This window comes from Acomys russatus, chromosome 26 (genome assembly GCF_903995435.1).
Source record: "Acomys russatus chromosome 26, mAcoRus1.1, whole genome shotgun sequence".
Classification (NCBI taxonomy): Eukaryota; Metazoa; Chordata; class Mammalia; order Rodentia; family Muridae; genus Acomys; species Acomys russatus.
Window position 1 is genome coordinate 38242597 of NC_067162.1, and position 26362 is coordinate 38268958.

Below are 26362 nucleotides of genomic sequence, written 5' to 3' on the forward strand. Positions count from 1 at the left end.
GCTCATTCTAAAGACTAAAGAAGTATTTTCAGTTGACCATTAAGCCCCTGGGAAATTTCTTGTATCATAGAAAAAAAAAAGTATAGTTATAGAGTTCTCGTTATCTGGAAGGAGTGAGCAAGCCAATTCCTGCGATAGACACAGCTGTCCTTGGCCAGCAACTCCAGATGACGTTTCTCACATGGGACCTTCTGTAGGCGACACTGAGCGATGGCCCTAACAACAGTTTCACACAGATGTGTAAACAGTTCACAAACAGTCCTGTTTCATGAAACCCTTCAATAGAAGGCAAAGGGAAAACTTAAATGTGTCACAAAATATATCACTGTGGTCAAAATATATACATGTGTGGGTTGATAACACGTTTTTCTCTTAGCTACAATATTTTCAAATAACAACTTTAATACTTTCTAATTTCTATAAATGAGATTAATGAGTTGGATGGTGTGTGTGTGTGTGTGTGTGTGTGTTTCTCTTCTGTGTCAGTCTCAGAAATTGAAAAGCTCCAACAAAAACTTGGGTTTTGCTCTTTTGTTTGTTTGTTTTGCTTTTTTTTTCTAGTATACATCTCCATGTATACTAGAGGCATGAATTTGCCTTTTAAAGACAGAATAAAGGTGCCCACACACCTATGGGCACTTGCAAAGCTGCCAAATCCATACAATGGAAAAAAAATAGCATCTTCAACAAATGATGCTGGTCTAACTGGATGGCTACATGTAGAAAAGTGCAAATAGGCCCATATTTATCACCCTGCACAAAAATCCAAGTGGATTAAAGACCTCAACTTAAAACCTGACATACTAAATCGGTTAGAAGAAAACATGGCGAAAAGTCTTGAACTCATTAGCACAGGAGACAAATTCCTAAACAGAACAGCAACAGCTCAGGCCCTAAGATCAACCATTAATAAATGGGACCTGATGAAACTGAAAAGCTTCTGTAAGGCGTAGGACACTGTCAACAGATCAAAATGATAGCCTACAGACCGGGAGAAGATCTTCACCAAACCTACATGTGACAAAGGGCTAATATCCAAAATATATAAAGAACTCAGGAAATTAAACACCACCGAACCAAATAATGCAATTAAAAAATGGGGTACAGATCTAAATAGAGAATTCTCAACAAAGGACTATCATGCAATTAAAAAATGGGGTACAGATCTAAATAGAGAATTCTCAACAAAGGACTATCAAATGGCAGAGAAACACTTAAAGAAATGCTCAACAATGATAACTGGTAAAGCAATAACTATGAGAGCTGGTAAAACACTGAACCAGGACAAGTCTTGGGAATAGAGAATAAACATGAAAACTCTTTCACATGGGCAGAGATCTCTTCCTGGGCTGCACTGAAGTGTCATGGTGACTGGATTACCTTCGACTTTTGTATAGGGTTTCCAACGGTACAACCATCCCCGGAAGGGCTTCTTGTTGTACTCTGCGCACTGCTGGGCACGGAAGTCCAAGCTATTCTCATTACAAGGGTTAATGTTGCACAGCTTGTAGATACGGCTAGAGCCTGGACAGAACCTGCCACCATACTGAGGCCTAAAAACAAGAATTCAAGAGCTTTAGCACTAAACACTCCACTCTCCCTCGCAGGCAATAATGCAAGAAGGAACAATTGAGGGGAGCATCAATGTACTGTGGGCAGTTATATTTAATTTATTATACAACTGGAAATATATGCCTTGAAATTTGCCTGGCTCCTTCCTGCTACCATGTAGACATAACGAATCAGTGACAGAGCTCCTTTAATGTCATTTTCATCACACTTGAAGGCAGATGCTGCTACGTTTAGTTATAAATGGCACATAAAATCAAACTCATTTCAACCTGATAGGCTCTGATCGTATAGTGTGGGACAAGGTCCCTTTCTGTCACAGACCTAGGGGAGGGGAATAGGATGAAAGATGGAGGGAGGGGGAATGGGAAGATACAAGTGAGGGGATAACAATTGAGATGTAACCTGAGTAAATTACTTAAATAGAAAAAGAAAAAGAAAATGGCCTGCTTTGAAAACACACATCTGAGAAGCATGATACAGTCGGAACAAGTTAAACGTACAAATGTGTGGGGGGGGGGGTGGAGACAGAGAGAGCACAAGATGGGGTATATGGGAAGGTTTGGAGGGAGGAAAGGGAAGGGATGAATGTTGTGATTACACTATAATCTCAAAATGAAGAAGAGCATTCATTAGGAAGGAGGGTTTGGAAGAGGAAAAAGGGCCATGTAACTATATTATAATCTCAAAAGCAAAAGAAGTACATTTAAAAAAAACTATCGAAAAAAAAATCAAACTCATTTCACATCTCTGATCTAATTTTTGTATTCTGCAACTTCCTTTAACAATTGATGACAGAAGTATTCTTGGTACTTCATGTGTCGGGTATTCTGGAAGCACGGATATATTCTCCGCAATAGAACCGGTGTCTCCAGGTTCTCTGCCCTCATCTCATTATACCATAAACGCCCTTCTGCACTCCCCGTGCACCTGCCGCCATGAAGGTCGTGGCATGCCAAAGACGGAATGGAAGGTCTCATGTGCCACAATCTCTAGGCCAGGCCTGTCAGCCTGGAGCTAGCACTCCAGTTGAATCTCCACTCTGAAGGGAGATATTGCCACTGCCACATTGTCACCAGTGTGACCAATTTTTTTTTTTTTAACTTTGGTAGCCTGCTGCTTTCCTGCTGCCAAGCAGAAGTGGAGAATGCTACCCAGAGCTGAGAATCTAATGAGAATGTAAACAATTATAATCTCAACAGAAAACTTTTAACATCTTAGTGGGTAAGTTCAGGCTGGCAAAAGCCAGGAGGAAGCCTAAAGGAAAGGGGCAGCTGCACTGTAAAATAGTACTGCTCACCCAAGCGCTAACCACTTAGCTACCCCACTTTGCACAAAGCAACCCCTTTTGCTCTCCCTACCCACGGCTTTCTCTGGAGCTAAAACTCAACTGTGGACCACTTCATATAAAATCTACTACCAGCAGGTAACATGAAAGGAGACTCGAGGTTAATAAATTGCTTTGCTTAAAATTCTTTGTCTCCGTGGGGATAGGCACGCACACTATAGAATATCTCTGAATTCTATACCACAGCGTCCTCCCGCAAGTCCCCCTAAGATCCTATGGATGAATTTCACAGACACATAAAGAGCCTCATGGCCAAAATGAGATTTTGTAATGCCTTTTCAAAACACTGTGGAGCAAATGGCTAAACGTGCAGTCGCATCGCATGGCACCCCATCAGATCCCCCAGACTTCTCACATGATCATCCGCTAGGCGGTTAGCAACCCTTAGGTTATGTTATCACAGCCGCAATGCTCTTTACAAGGCATGTGAGGGCAAATTTCCAGCTTCAGGCTTTCTCTGAGCTTTTAAACACAGGCTGCATTTGGACTGCTTGTATCAGTTAGGCTAATGAGTGACCATCACAGTGTGTACCCTTTCCAACCTACATGGCTGCTTTCTACACTTCAGACAGACGAGTGACAGAAGGGCAGGTGGGGCACAGGCAGCATTGTCAATGATGGTTTCACAGCTCAGGGGGACAGCCCTGTCCCACACTCTCTTCCTTGTTCCCAAGGATTACACTGATCTGAGCAAGATGGGTACTAGCAAACCACATGGGAACAGAGAAAGAGCCGGTAAGCAGAGTGGTTAGGGAGCCAGTCTTTAACAGTGAGGTGGCTGGGCATTTAATTCCATGCAGCTTCAAAACCTGGCTTAATGTTCTTGAGACTTTTATAGATGAGTTAAACTATACATATTTTAAACAGCCCACTCTCTCCAATTACAAGCCACACTGTGATCTCCATGATGAGAATGCTGAGATTTCATTTTTCATTATGGGATAAAGTCAGAGTGGTCAAAGCAATGACTGCCAAGAATCTGAGGTTCCCTAGCAAACGTTCCAACTCAAGCGCATTCTCCTGCAGCCTTTTATTCTGTCTGCGGCAGAGCCTCAGAAGGTGGTACAAACTGAGTTTAAACCCAGAATCTTCCTGCTTACGCCTTCTGAATGATGGGACTCAGGGCCTGCACTGCCATGCCCGGGTTACCATGGTGTTGGCATGAGGGTTTGGGTAAGTGATCAGAAAGCTTTCCTGTAACATTCTGCAGGGTGATAAGTTCTCTATGATTAGAAACAAAAAATGGAGGCAGAAAGCAAAGTCTCAGCACGCAACACTGTATTTGTTTTTGTGCCAGTCAATGTGATCACAGATGCTTATAGTTTTAGTTGGTTATGACTTAGAATCACTGGGGGGATGTAGTTTATATAATATGGATGCACTCTATCTATCTATCTATCTATCTATCTATCTATCTATCTATCTATCCATCTATCTATCTATCTATCTATCTATCTATCTCTATCTCTATCCCTTCTCCATTCTCCTATATTCATCCTCTCTCTCTCTTTCTCTCTCTCTCTCTCTCTCTCTCTCTCTCTCTCTCTCTCTCTCTCTCAGGCATGCACACACACTCTTGCACACTTGTTCTCACTCTCGCTCTCCTTCTCCCTCTCTCTCTCAGATAAGGTCTTATGTATCTCATTGTGCCCTGAAACTTGCTATGCAGCCAAAGACAAACCTGAATTGCAAATCTCCCTGAATCCACGTCCCCAGTGGCGTGATTGTAGCTATGTGCCACCAAGCCTGGCTTATGCAGTGCTAGGTAGGAACTGAGGATAGATAAAGGTTCTCACATGAGTGTGTCCGTTTATGTGTATGTGTGTGTGGTTTATTTTCTAAATAAATTAAGTGTGCCTTGAAGAGGACCCTGCTGATTTTAGAAATTGAACCTAGAAATAATTGTTTTAAAAAATGGGCCTGAGAGTCAGATCCATGATTGTTGGGAAGACCCAGCTTCTACTCAAACTCCTGTAGCGAGGTGGCACTAGAGTGAGTGGTATATAACTCTTTGCTGAATAGACTTGTGCTTTAGGAAAGTTCTAGAATATCTTAGCATATCACTGTTAAGGTTTTAAAAGAGTTTATAGGAATATCCCTAGGCTCTGTCACAGTGTGATACTTTGGTAGATAAGGGGACCAGGAGAAAGGTCAAAGGGTTAGGACAAATGTTGGACCTTGGCTTGACTGTACTATCGTCAGTGTGATATCCAAGCAGGTGCTGATGCTGGGGGTGGAATCTTTGTCTCCCTTGGTTGCCCATCAGTGAAATAATGGAATGACACAAGGTTGGAAATGATGTGTCTTGAAGAAAACATCTGGAAAAGTATTTCAAAAGGCTCTTGAGGTGCAGTGGAACTCTACAATGCTTACATAGGTTGTTGTGGAACCAGATGACCTTTAAACCATTGTGAAGCTAAGAATATCGGTAAGTCTACAAATTAGCCTTGCATACTTCATTCTTTTATGAAACAAAACACATCCTTGGAAGAACCTCACTAAATGGAATAAGAACCTTATACTGCTTTTGTGTGAGAAAATGGACACAGTTAAGCTGAGAGCTACAAACAGACCAAGTGGTAGAACTTGGCTGAAAGAAGAAGAAGAAAAAAATCAACAACTTGAAATTGACAGAGCAAGAATAAAAGTAGCTTTGCTCCAATAAATAGAATTTAGAGCTGGGATAGGACAATTCATTCAGCCATCTTCAGATTTACTGATCATCCACTTGTTTTATTTGTGCCCTCACCCTGAGGTAGACAGTATTCCAATAATCTCATCTTATTTAATATGACACACTTCACTGAACAGAAATAGTTTAATGATGATTTCTTTCATTAGGGATCTCCAAAACCAAGATACATTATTTCCACAAGCAGCAATCTAGCACAAAGAGATTTCTCAATCCCATAGATATGAGAAAGGCTTTCATTTAAATCCCAGGGGCGTTTTTCCTGAACTCCACTGGCAGACTATTTATTAAGTTATGTAATATCTTTCTTGTTTAGGAAAAATATTGAGATTATAAAATATGGTCCTATATGAAAACCAGACCCAGGAAATATGCTACAAAACTCAGTATAAGCATGATTTTGAATAGTGATATCCAGCACTTTGGCTATAGTTGAAGTATCAGAAAGTCGGTTTGCATAATCTGGGGTAAATCATGAATGGGTTCCAAGCCTCGCTCCCATTAAATTCAGGTACTGGGTCTGAGGAGTCCCAGTAAGAGATACATTTTACTCCTTTTAGGAATGGAGGCAATGCCTGAAGACATATTCTTTTGTTACAAGGTGAAGAGTAAAGACACAGAAAGTAATCCCATTAGCACCAGGATGGAAGATGCCCTGGATGCTGATAATCTCGCAATGTAAAAAAGATGCCCTGGCGGTGGGGAGATGCTGAGCACTCAAATACTCTACTCTTGCTAAGGACCAAAGGCAGGACACCTCCAGCACTCACACTTGGCAGCTCATAACCTCCTGGAACTCCAGCTCCAGGGGATCAGATGCCCTCTTCTGGCCTCTGCAGGCACCTGTACACATATGCAATAATGCCTGGTTTGAATAGCTCTGGGTTACTGGGACCACTATCTTACTGTAGGTTTGTAACTCCAGCTATTTACAAGGCTGAGGGAGTAGGACTGCAAATTCAAGGTTGGTGTAGATAAAAGTCAGGGTAGATAAAGAGTTCCTGGTAAGCCAGGACCTTGTCTGGAAAATACAAAGTTAAAGGTTTGCAAAGGACAATAGCTCAGGGTTGGAATGCTTCATTACTGTGTGTGAGGTAGGAAGGAGGAAGGCCTGCTGGCTTAAGATATCCCAAGAGGCACCAAGCAGACAGCATCTAATTATCTCCAACCTGCCTCTTGTATTTTGGGAAAAAGAAACAAGAGAGCTCTCTACAGCACTCAATTGCTGACTCAGGTGAGCAGCTATTTGTCTCTTTTGGAAAAGTCTCCTTTCTACACTGATTTCCTTATCTCCTTTGATTCGCAGTTCCCCAAACAGTGCCTGTGGCAGGACAGGCCCTCTTGCAGAGCACTCTCAGCTCAGCTGGTGTTTGTGACATCTTGACCTCGTGTGCATAGAGGACCCTGGGGGGAAAGGAGAGCCAGTTGCTGGTGGCTTCATAGCTGGCAGTGTAGGATCAGGGTGCAGGGTGCCATGGCTTGTGTTCTTGACCTCTGGGGCCTGCCATCCATCAAACCAACATCCTCTCTATAGCATTCTGTTAGAGATGCTTCTGCAGCTACCATCCTCTGTGGGGTGACAACATGTGATCCTATATTCCTGGGGAGGTTGGGGACTGTGAAAGCCACATGGGCCTAAAAAACTTTTGTTCAGTGTCTATTGGATGCCTCTTATCTTTCAGATCTTTTGGTGTCTGCCTGCTTTCCTGCCTGCCTCCCCCTCCCTCTCTCTCTATAAAATATATTCTTACTATGTCTTTCTCTGTCTCTGTCTCTGTCTCTCTATCTGTCTCTGTCTCTCTCTGTCACTGTCTCTCTCTGTCACTGTCTCTCTCTCTCTCTCTCTCCCTCACATCACACTATGCAGTATCCCCCACCTCAGTATTAATTTTTTTCTTTTACCTTGCAGCCCAAATTAGCCTTCATCCTCTTACCTTTCATCCTCCTGGATCAGCCTCTACAAATGTACATCACCACCCCAGGCACTGAGGAATTTTATAGACACTACTCCTAACTTCTTCAAATCTTCTGCGATGGAAACAGCATCTTATTTTGTACATAAACACAAGCTCAGAGTTCGAGTTGAGTTGAGTCTTTCCGAGTTACCCTTGTATTTTCCCAGGTCCCACAATGACTGGACCACAGAGTCCCTGAAGGTGACTACAGGCCGATTTCAACATGGCTGTATGCTCTGATTAGTTCTCACAATGGCTTTTGGTTTCTTTTTAGAGAAAATTAAAATGTGTCACCCATATTCAGAAATTTCACATGTAACAACATGTGGGTTCTGTTTCGCGTATCTTTTAAGAAGCCTGACAGGTCTATCAGCGGGAATGGAAGCTTATCCTGCAAGGTAAAAATCATTATGCACCCTCAGTTCATCTGTTGGAGACATACGCATTCCACTCGCCAAGCCTTCCGGCTGTACAATAGCTCAGATATTTGATTCTTGAGCTGAGGAGCCTTGGCTCAAACTAAGAAAGAAGTTCAGAGGACGACTGGAGCCTTTGATCATTACATTTACACAGAGTGACTCTTCTGTCGTGCTCTGAATTCTACACACCGCGCCTCCTCCCACCGCACTCCCCAGTGTACTCAGCTCTTATAGGTAAACAGTAAAACCTTGGCTGGTTGCTTTTAATTGGAAGGAAGGAAGGAAAAGGCCACTGGAAAGCCTTACTTGGGGTTACTACAGTGCCTCTCCTGGTACCTGACTCCTCCACCACAAGTGCGCGAACATTCTGACCACTTCGACCAGGCAGACCACTGGCCATGGATGGGCCGGGGCCCCAGCTCTCCGAGTTTTACACACTGGCCCTGCCGACACCACTGCAGAAAGAACACGCAACATGGTTCCCATTAGAGGCTACCTGGGAAAGCTCAGGGAGAGGCAAACAGCTGTACAATGAAAAAGGGAAATGGGGTCTGGGAAGGCAGGAGAGACAATGGGTGACCCTGTGACATAGCCCTTCTTTGCTGTACTTTATGGATTGCTCAGTAACTGTGATGGCTGCTCCCTGCACTTTCAAGTCTTCCTCGGAACAGGGGTTCTCAATCTGTGGGTCACGATCCCAACAGGGGTCACCTATCAGACATCCTGCATATCAGGTATTTACACTACAGTGCATTGTAGTTATGAAGAAGTAATGAAATAATTTTATAGTCAGTGGACACCACAACATGAGGAACCGTATTAAAGGGTTGCAGCATTAGGAAGGTTGAGGACCACTGCTCTGAAAAGACGTGGCATTTCCCATCCTCATTCTGAGAAGCACAGGCCTTGTGAACCTGTCTATGTAGGGGAAACATACATGGAGGATTCTGTACAGTAGCTCAAGTAGTCAGACTGAGTTACAAGGATACATCCTTGCTCTGTGGAGACAGTGCTACTTATGGAACAATTTTAATGCATTCAGGAGTTGATCATTGTGATGATTCCACTATCAAAGCAGATGTAGGATACAGCTGACTGTACATGTGATTTGCCTCTTTCAACCATCATATCCTAATCTCATACGAAATTAGTAACTTTCTGTGTGAGTGAACAAATTCTATTCCTAGAAGGTGCCCATTTCGGACCCTCTGATGACTGGTCATCTTCAAGGTCTTAGATGGATTTGGGTCAAGTCTCTTGTTTGGCTGTGATTCACACAAGGTGGGGCAGGGAAGGGTTGTTTTCTCTGTTAGCCTCCAATGTGAGTTCTTCCTTTATAGCAAGCTCAGGTTTTGCTAGCGCTCGCTCCCCACCGCCATTCCTGCTCTTTATCTAGGGCTTGTGTCTGTCTCTGCTAATACTGCCTTTTCTTTTTCCTTGATGTGTTTTCACTTCGAGCAAGGCCCGCAAGACTTGGCAGAACTGTACACTTTGCTGAGAAACCTCTGGCCTGCAATCCAAAGGGCTGGAGGTGAGGTGATGTCAGGTTCTACTGAGAAGTGGGGTTTGGTTGCAGAATTACAGGGGGGCTGTTGACTTGCAGCTTTCCACTCTCCCTCCATGGCTGTTCACTGTAAGGCTTTGTCTCAGTTACAGTTCTTCCTGCCTTTAAATTCTTGCCATGCGCAAGACAATCCCCCTCTTACAAGCTTCTCTTTCACCTGGGTTAATTGCTATTTCAGAGTTTGAGATGACATAAGCTGTGGGGAACCAACTGGTCATCTGAGGGTTTTGACCACTGCTGCCATATCTTTTGCACTGGGAATCATGGAGCCTCTACTGGGCTCTACTGGACAAAAAGCAATAGCCTGTGGTCCCATTAGCATCAGCAGCTGCCACAGAAAAGCAAGTTGCTCTGTTGTCCCAAGAACAGTGGGAGACTTGTGCATGCCAAGTCTTCTAGCACCCTTCAAGCATTTAGGAATCGAAGAGTACTTTGCACATGGGAAATTAGTAGGGAATTCTGCCTTGCCCTGTCCCACAGGGACGCATATAGAACACCCATTGTAGAGTCTAGATTCATACCTACAAAGGACTCATTCTGTTTCTTCTGACAAAGCAAACTACTGACCAATAGCCTTCGATTTTCGTCTAATTTCTTAATTGGAAATGCATATCTTTATTTCTGTTTCAAGCACTGAATGAACTGGGATGTCATGATCTCAGTATTTACCCTGGTCCTAGGTCAGGCTGCTGGCCGACTGCCTTTGCAAGCTGTGGGACAAATGAGAATTTACAGACCTCTGCATATAGCTGCATCAATACATATGCACACATAAAATTCTACATATAGGATGTAAATATTAAAATGATATCCCTCTAACCTCAGCTAGCACACACATCCCTAGTGTTTCTCAAATACCCAGTGGTACCAACTAGCCATGACAATTGCACTGTACATCTTTTAAAATGTATTCTTTCCCTTGTTAATCAGGATCCTACAACCAGGAAGAGGCTGTCATGGAGTTTGCTACACAACCTAGGCTGACATCAAAGTCATGGACATCCTCCTGTCTTAGTGTTTCAAATACTGGGATTACAGACTGAGCCCTAGTGTCTTACCTCAAAATCTTTTAATATAGAGTATGACAACACACACCTTCTTTTTTTCCCTAAAAATGTTTAACTGATTTATATTAGTTTATGTACATTAGTGTTCTGCCTGCTTGTATGTGTATGTGAGGATGTCAGAACCCTGGGAACTGGAGTAACAGATGGTTGTGAGCTGCCGTATGGATGATGGGAATTGAACACGGATCCTTTGGAAGACTCAGCGGTTATCTATCCAGCTCTCAGACCTTCCCCATTTTTGGCGGACACATTTTGAGATGGAAGAACTTGACTTTCATCCATTTTAGTTTCGTATGTCTCACTCTGCATCTATTTCTGCACTCTCTCAATAGACTCTCCAGTGTCCACTTTGCTATGTATACTCATTGCAGTATACTTGACATTCAACCTGAATTCCAACCAAGGTTCTTTCACTTGGGTGACAGCAACGAGTGCACAAAGAAGAGATGACCGAGGACAGAAACACTTCTGCTGCTATGGGTTCTTGGAAGATTACAACTGACCTTTCAGTGTGGGAAAGATTAAGCTTTGTCACAGGTGGAAACAGTCTTGGCGGGCTTTACCCTTGTGTCACTCCATGAATACCTTGTGACAGACTGAGTGGAGTTATCCTGGGCCTGGAATTCAGGAAGCAGACCTGGGAACCTCACCTGGACTATTGTTTTTCTAATTGACCCTCAACGGGAGAAGGAGACCGCCCTTCCCACGTGACTCAGGCAGGTGGGGAGGAGAGAACAACAGGTTGAAACCGGGCTTAAGCACGTGTGGAACAGCGAACAGGCTGGACCAGCACGCAGACCAGAGAGACACCTAAGGACCCTTCCCGTGGAATGGATACCGAAGGTTCACTCTTTTGTCCCTTTAACCTTTTTTCCTTCTTGTGTAAGCTAGTTGGGTTGTATAATAAAGTTTAATTGTTAAGAAACAGAGCCAACATTTCAGTCTGTCTCCTCTCTATATCCTTTGAGCCTTATCCTGATGGTTGGTGGTCAATAGTCACCAAGGGATTGAAATCACTTGCGATGACCAATTCTTCTATCCAGGTGAGGAGTGTTTTGAGAGAGTAAATGGCAGAGGTCAGCACACCTGTACCATCTCATTATAAGTTAATACTCTAATGTGGTCCTTCAAATGGACTTGCTAAATCTGCTTCATTTAGTACTATGCCAAGGGCACCTTTCCTGCCAGACCTTCCTGGGAAAAACAACAGAAGGGAATATGAAAATCTGTGTGGTCACTTCCGTTACTATGGGAACACCTGCCCACCTGGGGCTCTTTCATAGGATGTGAACTTTATCCCACAAACTGAATGCAATGAAGCCTATTGGTTGAGTGGCCGTGGAGACACTTAAGACTGAAGGCCATGTTTACAAAAGAGAAGGACAAGAAAAACATCTAGAGAGATGGCTCAGGGGTTAAGAGCACTGACTGCTCTTCCAGAGGTCATGAGTTCAATTCCCAGCAACCACATGGTGGCTCACAACCATCTACAATGTGATTTGATGCCCTCCTCTGGCCTGCAGGTGTACAGGTATACATAATAATAAATAAATAAATCTTTTTTAAAAATCTCCATAAAATGAATGAACTGTTTTATATGGGAATTCTGGTTTATAATCTTTGCTCGGTGATGTGTGTTAGTTTAATGAGAACTGGGTGGGGGAGGGGGTGAAAAACGCAGCTAAGAAAATGTACCATGCCAAGGTCACAGTTCTCTTGACCTTAGCACCCTTCTAGAGCTACAGATTAACAAGTGCAGTTACCATACTCAAGCCACAAATGGTCCCTTCTGCTGCAGGCATGAACTTGGTTTCACATCTGTGGCCCACGTGGTGGCACCAGAGTGATTTGCAAATGTCCTGAAAGGAAGGAGAGAAAAGTGGGGGTAAGACTGATATATACACACAAAATGCAAACAGTCAAAGCTTTGGGAGACAGTATTTAATCTTGGGGTGGATGCAATCAGACAGACTCCTCAGAAAGTACTGGCAAGTTAAGTCGGGGGGCAACAAAGCAATTTGGCGCAGCAAGTAGATAAACAGAAAGTTCTGTGTGGAGCCTGCACGCTCGTGTGTGTTAGTGATGGGGGTGGTGCACCAGTTAATGTCCAGAACACTGACAGTTTGTATCTAAAAGGTAGGCGTGTGTGTGTGTGTGTGTGTGTGTGTGTGTGTGTGTGTGTGTGTGTGTGTTGTGCATATAAATCCTGGCAGTCAAGCCCAGGTCTTAGGCTTAGTGGCAAGTGCCTTTACCCTCAGAGCCATCTCAGCGGGCCTAAGAGATCTGTTTTCTGATGACAATGACAATAGCCCGAGTAGCAGACCAGATCAAAAACAACAAGGCAAGCTGGGCATGGTGGTGTATGCCTTTAATCCCAGCACTCAGGAGGCAGAGGCAGGCAGATCGCTGTGAGTTCGAGGCCATCCTGGTCTACAATGCGAATCCAGGACAGCCAAGGCTACACGGAGAGACCCTGTCTCAAAAAAACAAAAACAAAAAACAACACAAAAAAAGAACAGCAAGGCAACCCTGATTCTGTCTGTGTCCCTGACATGTTTTAGAATCGCTACAAAGCTACAGATTCCTTTTTATTCTGGTTGTCACTCTAAAAGTTGTCAAACTCACCTGGCCCCACAGAGAGGGTTCCTCAAGGATAAATGACATACCACATGGTCAGGGACCATGCTGCTTGGCACACATAGTTCCTAATGTGTTGGCTATTACTGCCACCATCATCTTTCTCTTAACCTTGTGATTTTTCCAGTACTGTGGTGATTTAATTCTGACACTGCACCTAAAAGGTTACTTAAACAGTCTTGAGGCAGCCTCTTAACAAACAGAACCAGGGCTTTCACCTATATAGAATTCCATTATCAAGGTACTGTAGAGTCAAAGGCAGTTATTGAGCAAGCAATGTGAGGAATGCAGGTCAGACCAGAGGACCAAAGGTCTCCATGGAAACAGTTCAAGTCAGTCCTATGGACTTGGGCTAGAAGCATCTTCTAATCATTTGGAACAAAGGTCATTTTGCTAGTGAGCTTCTCCAATCCTAGTGTCAGTTCAAGCCGTAACTTTAAAGAATAAATAAGTTTGTTTTCTACAGCCAATGGAGAGCCATGATGCATACCTATAGCAGCCATCAAATGATCCCAGCACAGAGCAAAGAAAAGGAGAGACCTTAAGAAGAAAGAAAAGGGGACTGGGGGGGGGGGGGTGGTCTAGACACCACAGCCAAAGCCAAGCCACAGGGCTGAGACGAGGGGCAGCTGGAGAAGAGCAGGCAAAACATAGGGATTCCAGAGTGAAAGGAGACAGGCTGTACGGACATGTTATTTCCCCTGTGGTGAAGTGCAGAGGTCAAACGTAATTATAGCCGACGACGTGCTTTAACGACCACAAAAACCCTCTGAGAAAACTCCCTTACAAAGTAAACAAAAAATGGGAGCTTGCACTTTTCTGCTGGCACCTCCCTCTTTCTCCCCCTTCAGTCTACTCCACTCTGTCTTATCTATAATTACCTGGACTTAAGTCATAATTTAAGAGAAAGAGAAATAACCACAGAGACCCTAAGGTCTCATGTTGCCTGGATATGATCCCAGCCCCCCCCCCCCACCCTCAACAAGACCACATATTTAAGCGGTGCTGGCTGTACTGGGTCCTGTCATTTGCTGACCCATGCTCTCTGGTTATATTCCACAAGACAAGTTTCCTTATAGTAAAATATGACACGTTGAAAATGTTAGAAAGCCTCCGAAAACTCAAGGTCTACAGAGGGTATACACAGCCAGACTTTCACCAGTCCTTAAGCTGCACCATCATGCTGACTTTACCTTCAAAATATCGTCCGAATCTAAACAATCCTCCCATACCCATTGCTGCCACCCTGTTCGCAGGCACTATGCGTGTGCCTTTATGTCATACCCTTTATCACAAGCCTAGTTGTTTTATTTCCTTCCATCCCTACCCAATAAATTCTCAACAGGGCACTACCCGATACAATGGCACATAGCTGACTATGACTTCTGCCCTAGTCACATTTCTTGTTTTCAAGACTCAGATATGATATGTGGCTATCATACTGAAAAGCAGAAGACAGTCTCCATCACGATAGAAAGATTTGCTGGACCAGATTTGTGCACTGGAGGGGCCCTTCTATGTAAGTCAGTAGGTTCATGTTACTTCTCTCTTCAAATCATGTGATGCTGTCACACTTCACTCGATGAAAATCTAGATCTTTGTCCCTCTCCAAGCCAGTCGCTGAAGCCTCTTTATCCCTCTGATCTCATATCTAACAGATTAACTCTTGCTGTTGTGGTTAGTTCCTTTCCCTTGGCTGTGATAGAACCCCCAATCAAAAGCAAATCAGAGGAGGAAAGCTGAGTTTGTAAATAACAGTTATAGGTTATAGCTCACTCTAGCAGAGAAGTCGAAGTACCAGGACCCTGAAGAATGTAGACATAGCTCATCCACAGTCAGATCAGAGAAAGAATCAATGCATTGATGCTTGTTTGCTCTTAGCTGGCTTTCTCCTTCCTGATACTGTTCAGAACCCCCTGGCTAGGGAATGGTGCTGCTCACAGTGGGCTGGGTCTTTCTCCATCAATTAACAGTAAAGCTAGTACCCTGTACACATCACCACAGGCCAGTCTGATAGAGATAATTCCCTTCCCCAGGTGATTCTGTGTTGTGTCAAGTTGACTGTTAACAGTAACCAGCATACCTGCTTACAGCTCCTCCATCCACACTGGCTCAGCACTCTGAAAGCACCTCCGGGTTGCACCAAACACCAGCTTTTGCACATCTTCTTCTATCTGTATCCCCAGTGACCTGAATGCCTAGCAGTGGCTCCCTTTGAGGACTCAGTACTCTGTCTCTGTCTCTCTCCCTCCCCCATCTCTCCCCCCTCTTCTCTCTCCCCCTCTCTCTCTCCCCCTCCACCTCGTGTGTGTGTGTGTGTGTGTGTGTGTGTGTGTGTGTGTGTGTGTGTATTTGTGAATTTGTGTTTGTGTGTCAGGGCCTCACACATGCTAGGTAAGTGCTCTATATCCCTAATTAACATCTAATCAGCTACCATTCAATCAACCTTCAACCTATTCTATCCCCAGTCATTTCACCAATAATTTGTTTATAATCGTCTCCAAGTGCCATCCTCTTTCCTAACACAGTGCCACTGCTGTAAGGGCACAAGGCAGACATCAATAAAGGCTTTCAACAATCAGTATATGAATTAAAATGGCTGACTTTATAACTAGAAAACATCCTCTCTGGTAGCAAAGAATCTAGGACTCTTAAGAGGAGTCATGAACTAAAAATGCGCCAGTGGTAGCTCACACTTTGAATCTCAGCACTCAGGAGGCAGAGGCAGGTGGGACTTTGTGAGTTTGAAGTGAGCCTGGTCTACATAGCGAGAATACATCTCAAAAATATTATGAGGCTCTGACAAAAATATTCTAAAACAAACATAATGAAATTGGGAATTGCTGGGGATATAGGTCCAAGAAAGCACTGGTCTGGCAAGCAGGAAGCTCTACATTTAAATCCAGTACTGAAAAAGAAAAGAAAAAAAAAAAAAAAAAAAAACCAAAGAAAAGAAATAAACAACAGAAATCCAAGTCCTGTTGCTAAGAGTTTCCCCCTTTATGACAACACAACTGTTCTCCTCAGAGTGCTAGTAGGAAAAATGAGAGTCAGAAAAAGTCAGAGTAGTTCTTCAACTATTTGTAGCAGCAAGTCTTTCCTGGCTGGGACTGAAACACATTATATTTAATCTCACTACCCAAGCTTTTAAGCAGGGTCAGTAGTTAAAAAGCACCAACCAAAAGACCATGGCATTGACATCATTTTAAGAACTCAGTTTGCTAATGTATCATTTGCAATAATATGCACCCATTTGAGCATATGGTTCTCAAAGCTCTGAAAAAGTGTATATATATATATTCCAGTGTAGACACTACTACAATCAAAGCAGAACACTATTGTCACCCTCCAAAATGCCCCTCTTGAAGGTAACTACCATTCTGATACATGTCAGATATCTGTCTTTAAATTTCAAACAGTAGAATTGTACCAAGTGGACTCCTGGCAGTTTTTCTCTTTTAAGACGGGTTCCTCTGTGTATCCTTGGCTGTCCTGGACTTGCTTTGTAGACCAGGCTGGCCTCCCATTCAGAGAGATCTGCCTGCTTCTGCTTCCCTGAGTGCTGGGATTACAGGTGTGAGCCACTACATTCAACATGGCATTTTTTTCCAGCATGTAGTTTTTATTTTCCCGTGTTTCTGTGTATAGTTTTTTTCTTAATGAAACGAACACATCTTTCTTTTTTTATGGTCGCTGCCTAAAGGACACTCTGAGGCTGCCTCCAGTCTTTGACTCTTGTCAGTCAAGTGTTAGCTTAAGGGAACCAATGAATAAATCATTTTTGTCTTAAGTAGCTTCTATGGTTTCTGTCAGACAGAACACTTGGATTTTCTGGATCCAAGAGTAAAGATCTGTGTCTAAAGATGTAGCTATTTCTACACAAATCAATGATTATCTTCCCACAGTGTTCAAAGAGTTCATTCAAAAAATATAATCAAGAATTAAAAATAATTTTCAAAAAAAAAATTCAGAAAAAAAAAAAAAACTCAACCCATGTTGACTCAGAAGCTGGGAATTCATTGCTTTATTTCCCGTTGGCGCTCTATGTGCGAGCTTAATTATTTAACTTCAGTTTCCTTACTGCTGAGTTCAAGGGAAATAATAAATAATGCCGTGGATTTTCCACAATTAATGGGACACTGGAGTCAAGAGAGATCTGGACAAAAATGAATTACAGACCAGGAAGGATTGGAAAATAGCTACAACCTGTGGGCAGCTCATCTGTTAACACAGTCTACAGTGTTAAAAGTTGCTGCCTTTGCCTTTTGCAGGTAGAGGGGAAAGCCAACATCTCTGTTGGAGAAAAGGTATCTTTAGAAGATTGTCAGAAGAGAGATGTGGGTCCTATAGCCAGACAACACAAACAATGCTAGGAATGCTGTGCGGTGTGCATTGCCATATGTCATCCCTTTTTGCATGCACGCATGTGTTTGGCATGCATAAGTGTGTGTATGCATGCTTGACTGTGGAGGGGTGTGTGTAGCATATGCATTTAGAGGCCAGAGGTCAATGTCAGTATCCTTAATCACCCTACACTTTTTTTTTCAATTGAGACAGGGTCTCCTATTGAAGATGAAGTTCACTGATTCCAGCAGCTTAGACCAAAGACACCCCGTCCTGCCTTGTGAGCCTTGAAATGACAGGCTGGCTGCAACACACTGGGTTTTAAGTGGGTGCTGAAGATCTTAACTCTAGTTCTCACACTTTATCCTCTGAGCCGTCTCCCCAGCCAGAGAGGCCATTTCTATCACACACACCAGGCATCCATGCTTCCTCCTCAAGGGAAGAAGGATGAGAGAGAAGATGAGAACAAAACCTACTCTAGGAAAATGGGAGTGCCTACAGCTGTGAGCCTCGGCCATTGTTACGAGCCCAGTTATGGAAGACTTACTGCCTTATCAGACAAATAGTAAGCAGATTTTGCACCAACTAGGGCAAAATACAATTACAGATGATTACAATGTGGAACTACAAGTTCATAATGGTGATACATAAGATGGAGCCCAGAGGAACTAGTGTTAAAAAGATCTTGGGGAGACAGACAGGCATCTCTTGGGCTACATCTTTAACAGTACAGAATAATTGCATGTTTGTCATACAGAAAGCTATGCAGTATTCTAGAATGGGAAATCTAGAGACAAGGGTTCCTACACATGAGAAAGGGCATATTAAATAAAATATTTAAAGGTGTCTAAGGGCATTGATATACCTGAGGTGTATGTTTATAGGGAAAGGTAGAAGAAGTTGAAAGATCATGAATGTATTACAGCCCCCTTCTATAAACCTAATGTCAAGTTCTTAGAAGAAATACACCCATATCCCAGTGCCTTCTGGGAGAAATGCTCTCTGACATGATGGGCACTAAATCATTCACTAATATTCAAATATCTCCCACACAATTTTTAATCTGGCTTCAAATTCTCTCCCTGGGCCAATCAACTTAGTGCCCGAGCCCTAGTTATGTGGTAGTAAGGGGGGGGGAGAATACTGATCCAGGAATCAACTCTGGGCTGTTCTTTTAGTTCTACTCATGTTCAACGTAGGAAAATCACCAGCGAACACACACTGACTCCTGCGTCATGTTTCAAGCACCATCAGTTCAAGTTGGTGAGCCAGCAGCTACTTATTTGGGTGTATAATCATTGAATGAATGTTCTCCTCGTCGACTGCTAGGGCAGTAACCATCTTTTAGGCTTGCCGAAATGACATAGAGCCCTGAGTCATATTAGGAACTCCTTGTCACGCACACGGCTTTTCTCCGGGTGTGGTTTGAGTCCCCAGCATTCATATATTAGGAACTCAGTCAGCAGTATGCCAATTCTGGAAGGTGGAGTCATATCAACTGGAGTCTAGAGGGAAGATTTCAGGTGAGCGAAGGTGTGCCCTTGACAGGGGTCACTGTGCAGCCATTTCCTTCTGATTAAAACGCCCCCTTCCTGGAGGGAGGCTCTTGGGGGCCAGGAAGTACTGGAAACATAATTTTCTGGAAGTTCCTGTTATTTTTAGGAGTCATGAGTCATGTCCCAAGGTTACACTGGCAATACCCAATGGCCGAGGAGAAGAGATTCTTCAACTGTCCACATTGCCACCAAGTTGTGCAGAGAGCTCCAGGAATGGGATACAGCCTTCCCAAGTGACTGCCCATGCTAGGTGGGCAGTTGTGTGGTATTTCCTGTCTCCAAGTCATCTCTGTACCTGTAAGGAAACCTAAAAATCTCCTCGGTCCACTAAGCTAGACTTGGATGGGATGACATCTTTGATCTGTTGAAGGAGGGGAGATAGTAATGTGTTTATATCTCCCCAAGAAATTTCATACAATAGGGATTAAGGTATTTCTCCCATGAGCCTGGTTAGTTCTCATGTGAGTAGGGGGCACTATAAAACCCTGGGCCTGGGCCTGGCTCTACTTTATCTCTGTCTGGCTTAACACTTGCAGTGGGGTTACTTTCCTTCATAGACATCATCCACAATGTGACACAATTAAGAAAACCCTCATTAGATGTGACCACCATCAGTACAGCACCCATGAACCACCCCTTAGCTGTCCCCTAAAGCAACTTCTTTGTCTCTGTATGCAGCTTTGCTTTAGGACTTGTGTTACAGTGCTCAAACTGACCATACAAACACTGTGGGAAGGAACAGAGGTCAGTGAGATCTGCTATGCAAAGGAAATTTTAGGCTGGGAGAAGAGGGAGAGTGGGCACAAGTAAAAAAAATAAAATTGTCTCTGACACTTGTATCTCTATGAAAAAGTCAAGTACACTGGTGGCTGTGATGCTGAGCGTGGAGGAAGGGATCAAGAGGACACTCTCATATGTAGAAGGATGCAGCTGGACCTGGAGGCCAGTCCTCATGAGTTATCCAGGGAGCCATGACCTTATTCCTTATAGATGTGGACAGACAGGCCAAGGGAAGATGAAGTTCAACATTCCAGTCAAAGTTGGAATAAGACTCTAACTCCAGGTCTGCCTAACTCCTAAAGGCACAGCATGTGCAGGTGTGCATACAAGCTTTTTTTCATTTTTAAACTCTCTGTCTCTGTTTCTCTGTCTGTCTGCCTCTGTCCCCTATCCCTCTGTGTGTGTGTATGTATGTATGTATGTGTGTGTATGTGTGTGTGTGTGTGTGTGTGTGTGTGTGTGTGTGTGTGTGTGTGTGTATGTATGTTTGCATGAAGGGGAGGTCCTCCCAGAGGCCAGAAGAGGTTGCCAGATCACTTGGGAGTTGGAGTACAGGAAGTTGTAAGGAGCCCCGTGTAAGTTTGGGAATTGAGCTCAGGTTCCTCTGGAAGAAGCAGGAAGTATTCTTAACCACTGAGCCATTCCTCCAGTCCTGTATGCATGCTTTCAACTACCATGGAAACCTGCATTGTAGGAGTAATGAGAAGGAGAGAAGCTCATGAAGATTGAAGGGAAAAGGTAGAAAGGGAAAGCAATGGCAGCACAATAAAGGTGTTGGAGAGAAATGCAAAAAAAAAAAAAAGTGTGTGTGTGTGTTCCTGCGCATGTGCATGCTCGTGCATGAGCGCACGCATGTGCCTGTCCATCTGTCTGTGTGTGTCACAGCACAGCAGGACACTGTGTATGACTATTAGAGGTGTGGCCATGACTCAGGTTATAAGCAAGATTAGGAACATACTGAAAGCTAGTTCACAGGGAAAACAAGTCCACACTTGGGAGCCATCAATCAATGTCACCTTCTCCATCCGTCGGCATCTTAAACAGTCCCTGTTAACCCAGACTCCCTAGCTCCCTCCCAGACACCCCGACATCTCCGAGCCGTTCATCATTTCAGGCCTTTTCACTTAGAATTTTCCTTTCCCTTCGCTATGCTTTCCAGGGTCGACTGAAACTGAGATACCATCTTTTAAAAATATGAGGTGGCACCAGAAAATGATTCCGTCAAGGCACTGACACCAGCTCGCTGCCTGACACAGAGCAGGCGTGATCCGGGTGGAATGCCGCTCAGTCAGGAACCCTTCTGTATTTCTAAAGGGAACCATAGTCAGTGCTTGCTCTGTACTGACAGTGTGCACATCTATGATCAATAAAGCTAGTGGCTCTTGGGACGAAGTGAAGGGAGGGCCTGCTCAGGAGACAAATGCTTTCTTTCTGCACAGTGAACGGGTTATTCCACTTCATGTTGTGGTTTAATGGGCAAATTCAAACACCTCTAAAGTTGCTCATTTTTTGAAAACCTATCATACATAAACATTTACCAAGGTAATGCCTGTGTGCCATGAAGAGTAGCTGTGGATTAGTCTTTAATAGTGATGCTTTTAGATTACATTAACTTATATAGCTCCATGTCAAACCTGTGCCTTGATAGATACTATTTCCCAGGTGAGCTATCTTACCAGAAAGCATAAAAACTACAGAGATACCACACTAGCGGCTGCCGAGCAGCTAGGCTGAGGAAACCTGGTGTCCAACAAAGAGAAGAGGAGGCTTAACTTCCAGGTACATGATTTGTTTTGTTTAGATTTCATCATTTGAAAGTTTGGTGGTTTGGGGGGCAAGCTGGATACCTTCTCTGGCATGTAGGTGAAAGGGGGGGCAATAACTTTTACTTCAAAGTGTTTTTGAAGATGGAGGTCAAGTGCAATAAATCTCTCGGTGGAATGCCTTTCCTGGGACAGTGGGTCATGCAGAGAGTACTGGGAGTGATGGTGGCGATGGCAGTGCTTAGGGGAGCGGTGTTGCTGCTGATATCGATGGAGAAGGAGGAGGATGAGGAAGAGGAGGAGAGAAGGTGTGGGAAAGCAGTAAGAAAAAGGAGACGTTACTGACGTCCCTGTTTCTACATATTGTATTTTCCACTAGACACCAGGAATAAACTAACTTGTAAGTCGTGGCATGTTTCATTGGTGTTGGGACTACAAAGCTGTCAGGAGTGCATTTCTTTGACAGAGTGTAACGCGGGTTCTCTTATTTCCACACCCTAGTTTCTATTTCCTCACTTATCTTTGCTGTAATCTTGCTTCCAAGAGTCAGTGCAAAAAACTATGCTAAGAATATTAAAGACATAGTCAACATCCTGGTGTCAGAGAGAGTTACCTGCTGTAATCATTTTTTTACGCTATGAAGAGCATGATGTGTTTATTGATGTAATGGTGATTTTTTTTTTTTTTTTTAGCACATTCCTTTAAATGCACATAAAGACAACAAAAGCCATGGGTAGCAGGGGCGATCATTCTCAGCTTTACTGTGAGGAATAAAGCCTGCATGTAAAAAGGGGGAAATTTTCTTCCAAGGACTCAGACAACTGGTATTCAAACCAGGCGTGCACGGTCTATGGGGGATAAGCCTGGATAATTCATTGACAGGAAAATTACCACTTAATTATCATGCCAAACAAATGACATTTTCGAGATAACCCAGATGCTAACCTTTGGCCTCGGCAAACCAAATGTTTATTCTTTTGGTAGGTACACAGGCACATGGCACATCCTTAATGCAAGTTAAAAATCACAAGGAAACATACCTTCATAACCCCAAGGCTGCACAGCTTGGCTTTGGCTCCAAATTGCCACTTACACTGTGTGTCGGCGTCATAAATCTGTCCCGGGAGCTTGTCCGGATATTTATACTGCCCCGTTTGCTTGGGCTCATCCACCAGACAGCCAGCCTGTGGTGTACTGCATTGATAACACATCCTTATTAACAGCCCTGTTCATCTGTGACCTTTCCGTTTAAAACTGTACCTCTGTTAGTGCAGCCATGTAAAGGAACATAGAAAAGTGCTTAGAGATGCAGGCATGTGTTTAGAGTTCTTTTTCTTTTTAAGTACATTTTATTGCAAAGAGTGAGTCTTGTCTAAAAGGCTGGAATGCATACATACAGTTATAAAGGGTTTTACAGGGGGCTGTAAGTTCTGGCCATCTGACCAATGTGTGTTAAGATTGGGTAGAAAATGGAAGTGCAAATATAAGTAAAATCTCCCCTTCCACAGTCTCCTCCAACAATACTGGCCTTTTTTTTTTTTTTTTTTTAAACTGAGGGCCTCTTGTAGGGCAAGCAGTAACTTAAGAAATTAAAGTAAAAACTGGGTCAGACAGGGAGGATATCTGTCCTTGTGGGGTTTTAAGTCACGCTGTGCCCTTTGAAAATAGGACTAATAGGAGACGAAGATGCATTTTGTCTCAAATAAGCTTTACAAACAAAAATAAAGGTATAGCTAAAGAATCAAGAAGTTCCAAGTGTGCTGTTGCAGGCCTAAATCCTAGCACACAGGAATTAGAAAACAGGGGTATCCGGAGGTTATGGTCATCCTTTTCTACAGCCTGAGATGTTCCAGGCAAGCCTGAGCATATACAAGAGAGCTTGTGTGAAAAAATAAGAGCACCTCATATAATAAACTTTAGAGTCAGGGACATGAGGCAGAAAAGCTTGCCTGAGGGTGCCTAAGTGAGACACATTGAGAACGTGGTAAGGATATTTTTAAGAAAACCATTGTATTCCCAGTTTACTGACAAAATCACCAAGAGGTTAATTAGTAGGTGATGGTAAGTGCAATTTTGGAGTCAGATACATGGGAGAACTATCAAGCAGGCATCCATAGTGATAATACTTCTTGTAAACCTATTTAGAGATTATGGCTCGCATAAGGGTTGTTATGTGGCTCAAACAGAAGTGTGTAACATTTGTAACATGGCAGAGAAGGCAGTGCCAGATGCTGCTGCTGCTGCTGCTGTCATTATTGCCCAAAGCCCTGAACTGCAGCAATGTTACGATGGACATGTAGTCTATGTGGAGTTAATCTTGATTTGTGATATTTATTGATTCCATCCTCACATGAAGGAAAAAAGATGATGCCAATCCCCAAACAATGAATCTTAGGTTAATATGAAAATATATGAGCATGCGGCTTATGATAACTTACCAAGTTATCTATTTCTTTTTCTTTTTTTTTTAACTATGTGTTGGGCATCAGTCAGCTAGCTATATATGCTCACATTTAATCTTCCTTGCAGATACACCTTGATAATTCTGTGAACATTGCCAGCTCATATACAGTCGCATAGGTGTGAACCTATCAGGCACACCAATTTGTCAGGAAACATCACTAATATCTGGTCAAAGGAAGCAACCAGAGCCCAACTGTCTATGCGAGTCAACCGAGACCAAAAGGATGTAGACACATGTGTGTCCCTTAAGCAAAGTGTTATTTTTTTGAAGACTTACTACTATTTTTTTACTTAAGTGTATATGTCTCTGTGTGCAGGGACTTGGTAGAGGCCAGAAAAGGACATCAGGTCCTCTAGAGCTGGAGTGACAGGCGTTTATGAGCCAACCCCACATTAGACGTTGAGAAACCAAACTCAGGTCCTCAGTAAGAGCAGTGGGCACTTGCAAATGCTGAGCCACCTCTCCAGCCCTGGGTTTCATTTTTAATAATATAAACCAAACACTGGGCTCTTCTAAGTCTTACAAGCTGGTGGGTTAGATTAAAATAGTCACAATAAAAAAGGCTATACATCCAGGAGTCCTAGAAGTTAGAAAAGGAGAGATGTTATGAATTTTAGATCGAAGTGTCAGCGTGGACCTAAGTGTGAGTCTTGCACCTGCAGCGTACCAGCTGTCGTATATTAAGCAACATGGCTGGCCCCTCAAAGACTCAATTTCCTAAACCTTGGAGTAGAGATAGAAATAGGATTGCTGAAAGGATAAAACAATACATATTTCTTTTATTTATTTATTTTTGTTTTTATTTTTTCCGAGACAAGGTTTCTCTGTATAACACTGGCTGTCCTGGACTCGCTTTGTAGACCAGGCTGGCCTTGAACTCACAGCAATCTGCCTGCCTCTGCCTCCTCAGTGATGCAATTAAAGGCATGTGGCACCATGCCTTGCCTTTTTTTTTTAAGTTACATTTTAATTTGTTTGAGTGTGCTTGTGCATACATGCTTGCACCTATCTGAGCATTTGCCTGCTACTTCACGAGGGTGCAGGGCAGAGGGCAATTTGCAGAAGACAGTTCTCTCTTTCCATCATGGAGTTTCCCAGGATGCAGTTCAGACAGTCAAACCTGATAGCAAGTGCAGTTGCCTACTGGGCCTACTTGCCAGTCAAGCATGGAAATATGTGGAGGGAATCTGGCACAGCAGTATGTCCTCAGGAGATTTTCAACAACCATATCATTATAATTATCAATGTCATCCCAATAGGAAGCTTTTAGTCTTTCCCTTCATTGAGACACCATGAGACATTTCTATGGAGTCTATGGTATTTTGTGCTGCTAGAGGTTAAGCCTAGTACTTCAGGTGTGCCAGGCAAGCATTCTGCTGAAGGGCTCCATCTGCAGGCCTTCTTTTTACTTTTTCTATTTTATTTTCCAGATTGGCCTTGAACTTACATTGTAGCCCAGGTTGACCATTGCCTTTCTATCCTTTTGTCTCAGCCTCCTAAACAGCCACAATGACTAGCCCACCCCACCAGGCCTGGCTTGAATAGTTGTTTTCCCACCCACCTAATACTGCTACACAGCTGTTCACAGCCCTCGGAATGTATCCATCTTACCTGAGGAATTTCTTTAGATACTGTCGACTGCAGGAAGACCAGGAAAACACCCCGTTGTTTCCAGTCAGTGTGGGTGACATGATGTTGCCTTCTGCCTTCCTGCAGGGGTTGCCTTCACCATCGTGAACCATGCCAAAGCTGAAACGGAAAGGAAGACTGCCTTCCGTGAATCCATGAACCAAGAAAATGCACTGACACTCAGTAGACACAGGTGGGAGACAGAAGTCAATGACAAAAAAAAAAAAAAAGAGTTTCTATAAGCTATTGCTGTAAAATTTCTGCGGGGGAAAAAACTTGAAGAATGCTAAAGACTTTGTTATTTATTGGCCACAAAACCAAAGCATGGTTTGTCTGCTATGTATGGAAAGGCTAGGAAGTCTTGGTCGAGATTTCTTAGGTTAGACCAGCAAGATAGTGCAGCAGCTTTTAAAGACACTTGTGGCCAAAATTGACTGCTTGAGTTCAGTCCTCCGGAACACACATGATGGAAGGAAAGAACTGACTCCTACAAGTCTAACACACACACACACAAATAAGTAAATAAACGGTGAAAAGATTTCTTAAGTAACCCAAAGCTTAGATTGTTAATTTCT

At 43.3% G+C, this 26362-nt stretch overlaps 1 protein-coding gene across 2 annotated transcripts in view; it reads right to left on the reverse strand.

The window, feature by feature from the left end:
* Positions 1-26362, reverse strand: part of Adamts18 (ADAM metallopeptidase with thrombospondin type 1 motif 18) — a 140511-nt gene that overhangs the window by 37730 nt on the left and 76419 nt on the right. For both annotated transcript variants that reach the window (XM_051168899.1, XM_051168898.1), the window contains 5 exons: positions 25770-25907; positions 22735-22888; positions 12378-12473; positions 8290-8438; positions 1381-1553 (listed from right to left, as the gene is read on the reverse strand). In XM_051168899.1, the coding sequence (XP_051024856.1) occupies positions 1381-1553; positions 8290-8438; positions 12378-12473; positions 22735-22888; positions 25770-25907 (710 nt within the window). The remainder of the gene's footprint in view (positions 1-1380; positions 1554-8289; positions 8439-12377; positions 12474-22734; positions 22889-25769; positions 25908-26362) is intronic.